The sequence below is a fragment of the Eschscholzia californica genome, unplaced genomic scaffold, assembly GCF_041429995.1.
Source record: "Eschscholzia californica isolate CP2 unplaced genomic scaffold, dmEscCali1.0.p SCAF_5, whole genome shotgun sequence".
Taxonomy (NCBI): Eukaryota; Viridiplantae; Streptophyta; class Magnoliopsida; order Ranunculales; family Papaveraceae; genus Eschscholzia; species Eschscholzia californica.
In genome coordinates this window covers 32,175,455-32,188,746 of record NW_028238472.1, presented here as the reverse complement: position 1 = coordinate 32,188,746, position 13,292 = coordinate 32,175,455, and the positions used below count along the sequence as shown (strand labels likewise).

The 13,292-nt window shown below is 35.6% G+C and overlaps 1 protein-coding gene across 1 annotated transcript; it reads right to left on the bottom strand.

The window, feature by feature from the left end:
- Window positions 1-1,016: 1,016 nt before the first annotated feature.
- Window positions 1,017-3,028, bottom strand: F3H (flavanone 3-hydroxylase). Its single transcript, XM_086640408.1, has 3 exons — window positions 2,562-3,028; window positions 1,753-2,181; window positions 1,017-1,431 (listed from the first exon to the last, which is right to left on the bottom strand). The coding sequence occupies exons 1-3, from the start codon at window positions 2,922-2,924 to the stop codon at window positions 1,123-1,125; spliced, it is 1,101 nt and encodes a 366-aa protein (XP_086496534.1). The 5' UTR covers window positions 2,925-3,028; the 3' UTR covers window positions 1,017-1,122.
- Between the last annotated feature and the right edge of the window lie 10,264 nt (window positions 3,029-13,292).

The following is a 13,292-nucleotide window of genomic DNA, read 5'->3' as shown; positions in this document are numbered from 1 at the left end:
CATCAGTTTTCTCATCGGGTTTCTTCTCCTGAAACACCGGAACGTGAAGTTCCTTCACAAAGAGCAAGTCTTCCATCTTACCCTTCCATAGATGATAATTAGCACCATTCAAACTTATCATTCTACCCATATTTTCCATCACTAACACAAACAAACCAATAACCGAAGTTATCACAATCCAAAGAACTCTCTAACCTGGAGCTCTGATACCACTTGTTGGAAAAAACGGGCACTTAGGCGCAGCGGAAACAAGAGTTTTTCCCTTTGTGTTAGTTACGAGGATAATATAGAAGAATATGTGGGAGCAATAAACAAAGAACTTAAAGTAAATAAGACAACGATTTTTAACGTGGAAAACCTCCTCAATGTGAGAAGTAAAAACCACGGGACTCGTAGTCCAACCAAATCAACTATGATAGCAAAGTAGTTACAGACTACGTCCAACCGAGACTCAGACCCTTCCCAAAAGAATCAATCTCAAACACGAAGAAACACGGAGAAACCCTCACAAGAAAGAACAAAACAGTCCAGAAATCTGCAGCCCAAAACGACCCTAAATTCACTAGGATTCCGGCGACCAATCAACGATCTCTCCGTACAAATACTATATGAATATGTCAAGAACAGTTCTGCCAAATTTCAGCTCAATCGGAGAAGAACTCACCGTCGGATTTTCCGAACAACGAAGACTGCGCGTGCTGAAAAAGTTCTGCCCCGCTCTTCTCGTCAAACCTCTTTCTCCCTTCTTCTCTTGTGCGTTTCTAATTGTGTTCTCCCCTTTGGTGCTTCACATACACATCTAAATTAGGTTAAGGTAGTATTTATAGACTCTCCCTTAATCCTAATTCCACCGTCATAAGTAACCGACCCAAAGAAACTCGACTCGGGTTCGGGTTTGGTTTCCTAATCCAAACTCAACTAGGTTTCCCCACTAGGAGGAAAACCCAACAGATGGGAGCCATAAATAAACCCAAAAGAGAAATAGAAATTAGTAGATGGCAAAGAAAACAATAGGGTGATCCATCATAAAACTACTTATTTTTTTGAAGTCAAACATAAGGTAAAAGAGTAAAAGACAACAAGGTAATTATGCCTAACAACCCATTAAAAAAAGATTCATAATTAAGCAAGAATATCATCTAAAGACTTAGGTGTAGCCTCTAATTTTGCCTTCTCTAGATCTTCCAATTGCTTCTCCTTTGCTAGTTTCTTAAGCTTAGCAAGTTCAATATCCTTACTCATCTTCTTCTTGTACATTTCCATAAATGTTATTGGTTCTTCCAAAATCGATTTTTCTCCCTCTCGGATCTTCAGCGGGTACACAATTGCATCTGTAGACGGATTCTGGAATGTCGCTATTGATAATCGACTATAACTCGAGTTCACCACTGCCTGGTGATCTGCATTCTTGAAACGCCCGTTGCTCAAGTACTACAAAAGTATGTTATTGTTTCATCAATCAATACGTTTGTAGAGGAAGATTACTTAATTACTCTAGTTTGTATCGAACCTCTAAACAATTGGGCCACGATATTAAAAGACTATAGTCCGAACTCCAGAATAATTAAGAATATTAAAAGACTATAGTCCCAACTCCGGACTAATAATAAGACCCAAATCGTGAGCTAATGACGTTCGGGTCCAAAATAGTCCCTTACGATAGTTTGGGCCAACCCTAATAACACAAAGCAAAATTGTATTGTGTGGTGTGATAAAAGTGACTGAATAATAGCAAAATAGAAGTGAACTCACATGACCATGATCTCCAAGGTTAACAACAAAAGCTCCATCAACAGGTTGAACTGTGATCCATGTCTTACCACCATCTCTAGTAGCTTGTAGACCTCCAACCTGGTCTTGAAGAAGAAGCGTAATCGTACCCGGATCCGTATGTCGTTTCAGCCCAAGAGTCAGATCGGGTTGTGGGCATTTCGGGTAGAAATTAACCACCACTTTCTGATCCATATCAACACAGGCTTTAGTCAGGGCTTCTTTGTCTAGGTCCATCGCCTCTGATAAAACTTGTAATAATTTGCAGGCCAAGCCCATAAGCTTCTCACTGTATGATTCTGTTACTGATCTCCATCCTTCGGGCTTGTCGGGCCATCTCGAGTAGTCTCGGTTTGGGATCGGGTATGAGAAGTAGGTTACAATCTCTCTCCAATCCTGGACCGCTTCTCCCTACAACAAAGTATATACAAATATTTAATTTGATCAGTCTTCAGAGTAGTACTTGTTAAGTTGGATCTGGCATCTGATTCAATGGTAGAACTACCTTTAAGTCGAATTTCAGAATATTTATTTTTTTCTGATTCATAATGCCAGATATCAGAATTCAGTCTTCTCTTCTACTCAGGCTCGTTTTCTCTCTTCACGCCCCACGGACTAGGCAAGTCCGAGGATACTCGAATTGGGCCTGACCCGTGCTGAGTTTGAACAACACTGACTGAGGCCAATCCGAGTACTCTCGGACTGCTTAGTTCTTGGGCCTCGGACTGCTGAGTCTGAGACCCACGAGAAGTACCCAGAGTGAAAAAAATGTAAGTTTGAATTGATTTTACCTGGAGATGACTGGAGACAATGAAACCACCTTTCTTCCCACCGGACATATCAAACCGAAGCTTCTCTTCCGGTGGCAAAGTAAAAAACTCTCTAGCAAGACGACTCATCTCTGAGATAACACTCGTATCAACACCATGATCAACCACTTGAAAAATCCCCCAATCTTCACAAGCTTCAACAATTTTCTTACAGATCTCTGATCTCCGATCACTTGAATCATCATCAATTCCGGCTAGTGAAATTACAGGAATTTCATCACTGAATTGATTGTAAGCAACTTTAGGACGTTCATCTTCATCACGAACAAAGCTTTTTTGAAGTGTTTTTTCATCAGCTAATGCTGTCAATGTTGATGGCGCCATTAATTAATTTATCTTTCTCACTCTAAAATCTTCACTCCTTTTTTTTTTTCTCTCTCTCTCTCTCTCTCTCTCTCAACACTCACTCTACTCACTCTTTATAGAGTGAGTGATGGAAGAGGAGGTGAACGGTAGATGGTTAGGTAGGTAGTGTGTCGTGGCAGTTCTATCTACCGCTCGTGCTAGCTACCCTCTTTTTATTTCAAAAATTATGAGGGTGCCCAAAAAATCATTTATAAATGGTATAGTTTTTAATTTTCTAAAGTTGTTTGCTTGCACCTAAATATATCAACAAAAATGATAAATGTGGTTCAAGTGGGTAGAAGTATGTCTTCCTATTTTCTTGTGTATAGGTAATGAAAATAGTCACTCAATACAAGAGTTTGTAGATCAATATTAGTTAATTATTTGGTCGTATTTTTTTTTTTTTGAGAATATTTGGTCGTATTGATAGTGTAGAAATTATTTTATGCTTCTTTAACATATTTCTTGGAGTCAAACACGACAAAAATTTGTAGCGATATATTTTTTATTTGTCCATAAAAATGTTGTCAATTTATAAACTACATAAAATGTCACTCTTGCCATTTTTATTATAAAGCTTACCCAAACTTTTCTTTAAATGTAATCTTACGTGGAATATTACATATACTTATCATGATCTTTCTGGTAAGATCCACATTAATACATCTCATCAAAAAATAAAATCCACATTAATACATCTTTAGGAGAAAAACATAAAGTCTCCAAAATTGGTATATTGGCAAAAAAAAAAATCTTTGTTTATGTAAATCAGTTTTGTCTAAAAAAAGAATCAAATTTTCATATAACATAACTCAATCGGTTTGAAATATAATCAAATTTATGAAATAAATTAAAAAAAAAAATTAAAGTTCAACTTTTATTTGTGACAAATCAAAGTTCAACTTTTATTTTACGGATTATATTGGTTTCCATGTTTCTTAATAATAATAAAAAAAAGAGTTTATGTCTTAGTGTCGCTAAAGACACGTGATAGGCTAAAACTCAAATTACTTTTACAAACTTCTGCCTTTTATTAGAAACTTAAAGGTCATTTATAGGCTTAAAAATCCCTAAATTTCGATTATCGGATGATAATTTGAACTAAATCAAATATCCATTGTGCAGGGTAGACCCAAGTCTTTGGGAGACCTACAGCAAAGTGAAAAACGAGGCCTTTTATACGGTAACAAAAAAATATTCGAGAAACGATTTATCAAAATAATTTTTTTTCCATGTGGTAATTTCTCTACTCTTTTTTATTTTTCTTTTAAATTTCATGATCTGGCATTACGTGCATACGCTTTACAAAACCAACTTCCAATAGAATAATTAAGTACGATATTAAATGAAAGTCAACACTTGGTTGCCCAAGTGGTTAAAGTGTTGACATATACTCCAAAGGTCCCTGGAGGTCCCAGGTTCGATCCCTAGAGGAGGTGGAATCTCTGGATTATTGAATTTGAGATTATTAGGGCATAAATAATGTACGTGGGTTTTAGGCCGTAGTTAGTTGTGATTTAGGTCAGTGTTTAATTGGGCTTTAGGTTTGTTCCTGTTTAATCTGACAGTTACCGTGCATCGTACATTGAAGTCAAATTCCCCAAAAAAAAATACGATATTAAACGTAAACCTAAAATAGAAAAATTAAATTTAAAAACACATAGTTGTTTAATGTGTAATTGTATAAATTCAAGACTATACTTATATAAAAAGAAGTGTGTAATTAATAAAAATTAGTGTAACAGTATTAGTAATTATATGATTTATACTGTAACACAATTGATAATTATATAATTTGTTTGTTGCATAAAAGGAAATAATGTTAAGAGACAAAAAATTTAGAATCACGAAGAGACAATCGGATTGTAGAGATCTAATTCTATAATTAAATGAGATTAGAACCTAATTCCCGAAAACAAAGATATTAAAAGAATAGAAAATAAGATAGAAATCAAACAAAGAAAACGGGAAAGAAAATTTAAAGAGAGTGAGAGGAGAGCATATAGTGGATAGAGATAGACGGCAAAAGTGAGAAGAATACAAGAGAGAGCGAATTAATAGATCTTGTGGACCTTAGTTGGATTTTATTTCTCTATATTCATAGGGTGCCTATAAAACTATATATTTTGTGGGCATTTTTAATTGCAGCTCGAAGCAACCGCTTTGACTGCTTTGGGTCTGGGATGCCCCTGCCATTATGAATAACTACTATAATTAATACATGTTAATACGTGTTTAAATTGAATAAAATACTCAATGTGGATAATTATTAAATAACTATCTATTCTAGAAAATATTTCTATCCACTTGGTTGGTCACGGTCCCTGATCAATCCATTCTTTTGACAAGATCATTGCCCTCAAGAATCATCAATAAAACTGATATATTTGATTCCTCCTCTTCGTTCATAGGCAGAACATCTTGAACTTGTGTTCCGGTAGGAATATCTTTTTTAAGTAAGGCACACAAACCACTGGATGGATTCACGATTTTGTTGGTAACGAAGTCGATATGCTACATTCCCTACTTGTTTAAATACTTGATATGGACCATAGTACTTAGGTCATAATTTGTTATTACCACGTCGAACTATAGGCATTTGTTTACACGGTTATAACTTAAGATATATAAACTTTCCTACTTGAAACTCCAACTCTCGCCTTAAATTCCACATCTCGCCTTCCTTCGTTTAATTATTTTTTCATAATATTTTGTGGGGTGCTTAAGTTTCTTTGCTAATATCTCAATACACAAGTATAGTGTTGCAAGATTTCATCAATTGACTACACTTTAACTTTACCCAATGCATATGTTGCCAATCATAGCGACGATATAGTTGTGTCGATATACGTTATAAGGCCTCAAAAGAAGTAGTTCGAGTGGACGTGTGATAAGATGTGGTATACCTGTAATTCACCCATGGTAACCACATGACCCACCCTTTTGATCTGTTACTCATAAATCATCACAGATATGCTTTAAAACATTTGTTTACTATCTTAGTTTGCCCGTCAGTTTGAGGATGATAGGTTTAACTCATATTTAGTTTGGTCCCTTGATGTCGTTAAAATCCTTGTCAAAGATTACTAAGAAACACGACATCTGGTCACCTTTGAAATAATTGGTTGTGGGAACCCATGGAGTATCACGATATTCTCAAGAAAGGACGAGGCTAGTGATGCAGCTGCGTGTGCATGCTTTAGAGTTATAATATAAACATATTTTATAAACCGGTCAATCAATACCAAGATCACTGACTTACATTTCCATGTTGGCAACCCGTCGATAAAATCTAATAAAATCTCTATCCAGTATATTGTTGGTATCTTAAGTGCTACAACGATCATATAGATAGGGTATTATATGTTAAAATTCACGATTATGTGATAATCGGAGATAGATGGACATAAACAAAGAACACCATACTTAACGAGGTTCAATTGGGTATTCACGACCTACATCCTCAAAGAAAACCACAATGGCTACATATTTTATTCCTCATAATTTTGGTGATTCCTTATAATAATTGAATAGTAATCGAATGAATTAATGTTAGATCCCTCCCTTATTCATAGAGAAATTAGGATTTGTAGATTTTTAGTTTCTCCTAACTAAACTAAGACAAAATATAAAATCTATTTAATACTATAATTAGATAGTTACAAGAATATCTTAAATATAAAATCTATTTGTTCTATGAAACATCAACGATTAACCTGCTCAAGATAGCATGTTAAATTCACGATTATGTGATAATCGAAGATATAAATTGAAATAATTGACACGATAATATAACGTAGTTTGATTGGATAATCACGACCTACATGCACGGGGAATTAATTTTTCATTAATAATCACCAAACCAAGAGGCTTTGATCGGTTACATTTGTAACACATAACTTGATAACTAAAACCTAAAACCCAACCGATATTTATAGAGTAATTTAGGGTTTTATAGTTACCTGAACTAGGAAAGGATAATATCTTCAAGTATCTTAGAATATTCTTGATCGTCGGATCTCATCATCTCGATACATCACGTATATTGTGTTAAATTCACGATTATGTGATAATCGAAAATAGACATTGAAATACTCCCTCCATCCCAATTTAAGAGTCCTGTATTCCTTTTTCGTCTGTCCCAAATTAAGAGTCTCATTCCTCTTTTATCATATAAAATCTGTAGATTTTTCAATTATACCTGTGTTGACAATATATAATGTATTTATTACTTAATTAAAATAATTCGAATTTTGGAATCTTTTAGAAAGAGATAAGAATAATTTGTGTTTATGGAAACTAATCTTATATACAGTGCTACTTCTTTTGAATTCCAAAAAACATGTTAAAAATTAATATGGGTAAAAATAGAAAAGTGAAAATTGTGAAAAAAAAAAGTTATGTTTTTAAAATGGGACTCTTAATTTGGGACAGAGGGAGTAATTGACACGATAATGTAACGTGGTTTGGTCGGATAATCACGAATTACATCCACAGAAAAATAATTATTTAATTAATAATCACCACAACTCGCAGGTTTGATCGGTTACATTGGTCAGACATAATTCGATAAGACTTAGAACCCTACCCATATTTATAGAGTAATTTAGAATTTTCTAGTTACCTAAGTTTCCTAACTAAACTAGGAAAGATCATAATATTAATCTGATAATAATATTAGATGACTACAAGAGATATATCAAATATCGAAAGCCTAATCTTCTGAATCTTCGTATATCTTCAAGTAGCTTAGAATATTCTTGATCTTCGGATCTCATCATCTCGATATGTCACGTATATCACGTGTTTACACACGTGTATCAACACTCCCCCACCCCCTCCCTCCGCAAGTCGGAACACAAAATTTTTGAAATGTCTGTTTTGGAGATAACCAAAATACCAATTGAAAAAAATTATCTTATTTTCATTCAATTTGCATGATTGATGGTTTAAAATGAACACGTTTGTCTTCGGTTTAAATAATAAAAAACGTTTTCTCTTGGTTATTGGCGGCTACAGAAGATGCTTGAAAATAATTCTCTCAGCATATTTGTTGGTTGGGATTAATTTTTGCATGGATGATTTTGGAAAATAAGCAAGTGTTCCAAAACTCCATACTGTTGTTTATCCTTCATTAAGAACGCTCGACCTTTATAATTCACCTTTTTGTTGTCAATGTTCCATTTGTTAAATTGCCGAAAGAAGAAATACAAGGATATATATAAAAACTCTGCAACCGTCGACGAAGATGATGATTGTCGAAGGAAAAAACAGGAGATTGACACAACAATATGTAATCGTTGGGAAAAGCATAAGCGAAAAAAAAACACGAACAAATAACCTTCTCATGATACCATGTTAAAATTCTCGATTATGTGATAATCGAAGATAAATGGACATAAACAAAAAATACCATATTTAACGAGGTTCAATCGGGGTATTCACGACCTACTTTATTTCTCACAATTGTGGTGATTCGTTACAATAATTGAATAGTAATCGAATGATTTAATCCTAAAACCATCTCTTATTTATAGAGAAATTAGGAATTAAGGTTTCTTAGTTTTTCCTAACTAAACTAAGAAACAATATAAAATCTATTTAACACTACCATTAGATGGTTAGAAGTATATCCTAAATATAAGAAAATATATCATCAATATGTTTCATATCTTCCAATATCTTGGACTCATCTTCATCTTGCTCTTTTCATTTCGATCCGTCTTATATCTCAATATCCCCCGACAAGTTGGAACACGTAAATATTGGAGTGTCCGACTTGGAGTGAAATAAAAACGTCTTATTCGTCTTCTAACAACTTTTGGATTTCGGGTGCTTCATGAAAGATGATTTAGTTACAACGATTAGAAAAACTATTGTTCAAAATAGCGGAAGAAGAATATTTTTTCAATGAAACATGAACGATTAACCTGCTCATGATACCATGTTAAATTAACGGTTATGTGATAATTGGATATAAATGATGGGCCTAGAAAGTTTCCTAAATAGGTCACCACCCGCAAGTATACGGGCGTCAAGTAATAGTTCCGGTAAGACCGGTTCGTTCCTCAGAGACTAGTTGAACTTATTCTAAAACTAGGAAGTAATAAGATTTTGAAAATGATTTTGGTTTAGGTGATAACATAACGGACAAAATAATAAAAAAAATTATGATACAATGAACTCAAATGGGGATAAAGACGAGGGTTTCAGAATCTATCCATGGAACAACTTTAGAGATGACAATTAACAAATGAATCAAATACTTATTTTCTATAACTCAAACTTTAGGATATGAACTATCTAAAGTCCGGAAAGTATTTTCGTTAAAACAATCTTAACAATTTAGGTATTCACCATTGCTATTGAATTTGTAACTATTCAACTATTAATCATCAACAAATAAGCATAGACCATCAAGGAATTTAACCCAAGCATGATATATCAAATCACGAAGCATGAATAATGAAGAATTCGTTTGCAAATAACTATCAAGTGTGACTAATTACATGAGGTACCATTTAAGTATTTGATTAATTCATGAACATGTCTCTAAAAATATCGACAATATAAAACTACTCACAAAGATTTCGTTCCAAAATCAAGATTAAAAGGAAAAAAGAGATCACCAAATTATTGATGTTTTGTTCATGGCGATGAAGTAATGGCAAGATTCTTTTCTCACAAAAGTAATTTCACCAAAACTCTTTGTATAAACTCTGAAATTTCATTACAGCAATAGAGAAGAACAAAATCCATCTCTCTGTTTACAAATGTCTCTCAATTTCTCTCAGTCTCTACCCTGTTTTTCTCTTTCTCTCTTTTTCTCCCTTTTTTCTCTCAACAAGACTGGTATGTTCTCCTCTCTGTTTTCACTTTCTCTCATTAACAGTTACTACAGGAAGAGGGAATAAACCATCAGTGATGATTATTTCTTGTTGTTTTCCTTTCTCTATCCTTCTCTCTCTCTCTCTCTCTCTCTCTCTCTCTCTTTCTATAGATTATACATGAAGCTCAGAGAGGATGAAGAAGATAGATAGAAGGCCCCCTGTTTCTGGTTCAAAGTGAAGCTCCTCTCAACTCTCTGTTTCTCTTCTTTTATAGTCCCCATGCCAAAAGCAGTCGGTTCCCTCTTTTATCACCCCTCTCTCTCCAATCTTCTTCACATAAGAGAAGATGATATCACCCCATAAACAACTCAAGATTTATTTCTAAAATCTTCTCATTATTTCTCTTTAAACCGACGGAATTTAATCCCTCACTGAAATCCAATCAAAGGAGATAAATCTCTTATCTCTTTACTGTCAAATTGATAATGACAGAAATAGAATGGTTCAAATAATATCCACTTACCTTCTCTGTAAATTCAGAAACCTCCTCTCTTCATATATCTAAGAAAGAGAACAAAATCTCCTACTATATCACATACTCAAAGAGAGTATCCATTAAGTAATCTTGAAAGAAACCAATTAGTTGCTTTCCTTTTCTATCGAAATCTCCAGTACCATCTCCATCATCCTCCTTCCATCTTGATAAAAATCTTCAATCTTCAAAGAATTTCTATGAGTTTCTCTCTCTAAAAATCACCACATCAATGAAATCTTCAAGTATCTCTAAAATCAGACCTCTCATTCTATCTCTATCAAGAAACTATCTCCCATGAAAATCTTCACCTTTCCATAAGTTTCCTAAATCTCTCTCTTGTTTCAATGGTAATCATATAAAAGGGAAATATTTTGCTTCTCTCTTTGAATGATAAAAGGGAAAGAGTGAAAGAGGAAAATATTTAAGGGAAAGAGTTTTTTTTTGGTAATTCCATTACAATTGGTATTGATACATCATAGACGTGATAAGCTCAATTACTACCCATACAAACTCAAACAAACCGGGCCTATAGCCCATCTAAACCATGGCCTGAAGCCCATCTAAACTATGGCCTAAAGCCAATCTACATTATTATTAATACCCTAATAATCCCATTTCAAATAACCAAAGATTCCACCTTCTCTGGGATTTGAACTTGAGACCTCCAGGGGTTTCTGGAGTTTATGTCAACACCTTGGACCACTTGGGCTACCAACTGTTGACGTTTAAGGGAAAGAGTTAGAGACAGATGGGCGCTTCCCAATGATATAGGCTGGTGTTGACGTGAGATTGGTGGGAAAATTCGGTGCATCTCGGAGCATACATATATTTTGCAACACACTTCATAGTCCAACAGATTAAGCAAATGGTCCAGCAACCGTCTGATCTATCTTGCACGTCTAAAAGAAAACTAAGTAGCGTGTGTTCGGTTACACCGAAGCCGAGCCATTGAGAATCCCGAATGATGTCCCGTTTGCCCCGATTGTGTACCGAAAGGATACTGCTGACGTCCAGATGTAGGGTTTTGTGTATCCTATACACTATCTAGTGTTCTAAGCGGAATCTCAAACATCATATGTTAACACTAGATTTCCCAGGATCATATGCATAAACTAATCAATGAACTAGAAGAGGGATAAATACCTTAACGCGTTTTTCCCTCGAACCATTCCAATCGCATGTAAAGATCGAGAGCTCCAATTGTAGCTCCTCTACTTGAGACACCGAATGAATAGACTTGATCTCCCTTCCTTTCAGACTGCTAGGACTTATTAGAAGGTTGAGAAGAACTCTTCTTTTTGACTAGATTGATAGAACGGGAGCTTTTTCTCTATATTCCTCTCTCTCCAATAGCTGTATATTCAGAGAGAAAGAGAGAGCTGTATATTTTTCCTTAGAGAAAAATCCACACCTTTTCTGTTCTCAACTGACCCAATATATAGACAAACCCTAATTAGAATCCCATTCAGATTAGGTCTTTCTATTTTCGGGTCACAGAAAAGATAATTACCAAAATACCCTTTTGGGGTATTTTGACAAGTCCCTTTAGTGTGGCCGGCCAGAACAGCCCACCATGGGCTTTCTATGGCCGGCCCACTTGCTCTGGTCGGCCATCACATGGCCGGCCTTATGAGCCTTCCCCGGGACACCCCTTTTAAGGCCCGGTTCTTTCTATCTTGATCCGAATCTCCATTCGAACCCTTTCGGCCTTTCTAGTTGGATCCCATCCATCTTTAGCCTGTTCCCGTCTAGTCAAGTCTCTCCGATCAAGCTACCACTCTTATTGTAACCCCGTTGTAGGATCCGGTCTATGTTAGCCGCGAATCAACTCCTTGATCCGACGATCGTAGTTGGCTTCTAGCAAAGCATTACGACCCCTAATTGGACCGGACTGGATGATCTTTACGTGTGGTCATCGTTATCCTAACTGACAAATTGATCGCATTGCCACCTTGGTCGAAGGACACTCCTTCGGAAGGGCATCTCCTTCGGACCGAACGGATATATCCTTCAGTCTCCCACTTGTACTTAGAACAAGTGCAATGCTCGATTCCCATGTCTCTTAGTATCTCATCTGATACGTCATATCCTTCAGACTTTCTTGATCTGGAGAACAACTGTCAATACAAATGATTAACTCTTAATCCATTTGAGTGTGGCCACACATTTTCCAGTTGCTTCTCCTCAAGTGGCCCGGAGATACTTAATCCTAACTTAATAGGAGGACATCATCCAGTCTTGTACTCCCACTTAACTCCATGTCTATCCTGTCTCCCCCAGTATGCCGCCTTTATAACCTCCTTTTACGGCGCGGCGTTTGACGGTACCAAAGTTCGACATTCCTTACCTAAGATGAGTGGAGCACTCATGTTTACGGAATCTCTCCAATCTCGCCTATGAGAGTTTGTGACGTTTTTCAACTCCTTGAAAAACTCTCATCTTTGGGTTATCCAGTGTAGATTCCCCAATCATACACCCATGTAATTGACTTAAATACCATATTCCTATAGCCCATGGAACTGCGCTATCAGTCAATTCCCATGCTAGTCTTCTTGAATCATTGTTGTCCATGCAATGACCTGGACTAGGGACTGAATAATGAATCTATTCCATGTTCACTTAGTAGGGTTCCATTTACCAGATCACGTATCTGATAAACCTACCTGGAATGCTTCATTATGTTTGGACTGTCAATTAAACACTAAACTATTATTTAATGACAGAAATAATTTATTTATTTCTTTTATTGAATGTAGCTAATTGATTACATGAAACTCCTTTCATTAATCCAATTACAACTTAAAGCCATTCATCGATGCGTTTTATACCTATGCCCCTTCTATGACTCTCATATTTGGGCTGAGGCAGTGGTTTAGTTAACGGATCGGCAACATTGTCATCCGTATCGACTTTGCAAATGACCACATCTTTTCGCTCAGTGATTTCCCTAATCACGTGGTACTTCCTTAGGATATGTTTGGA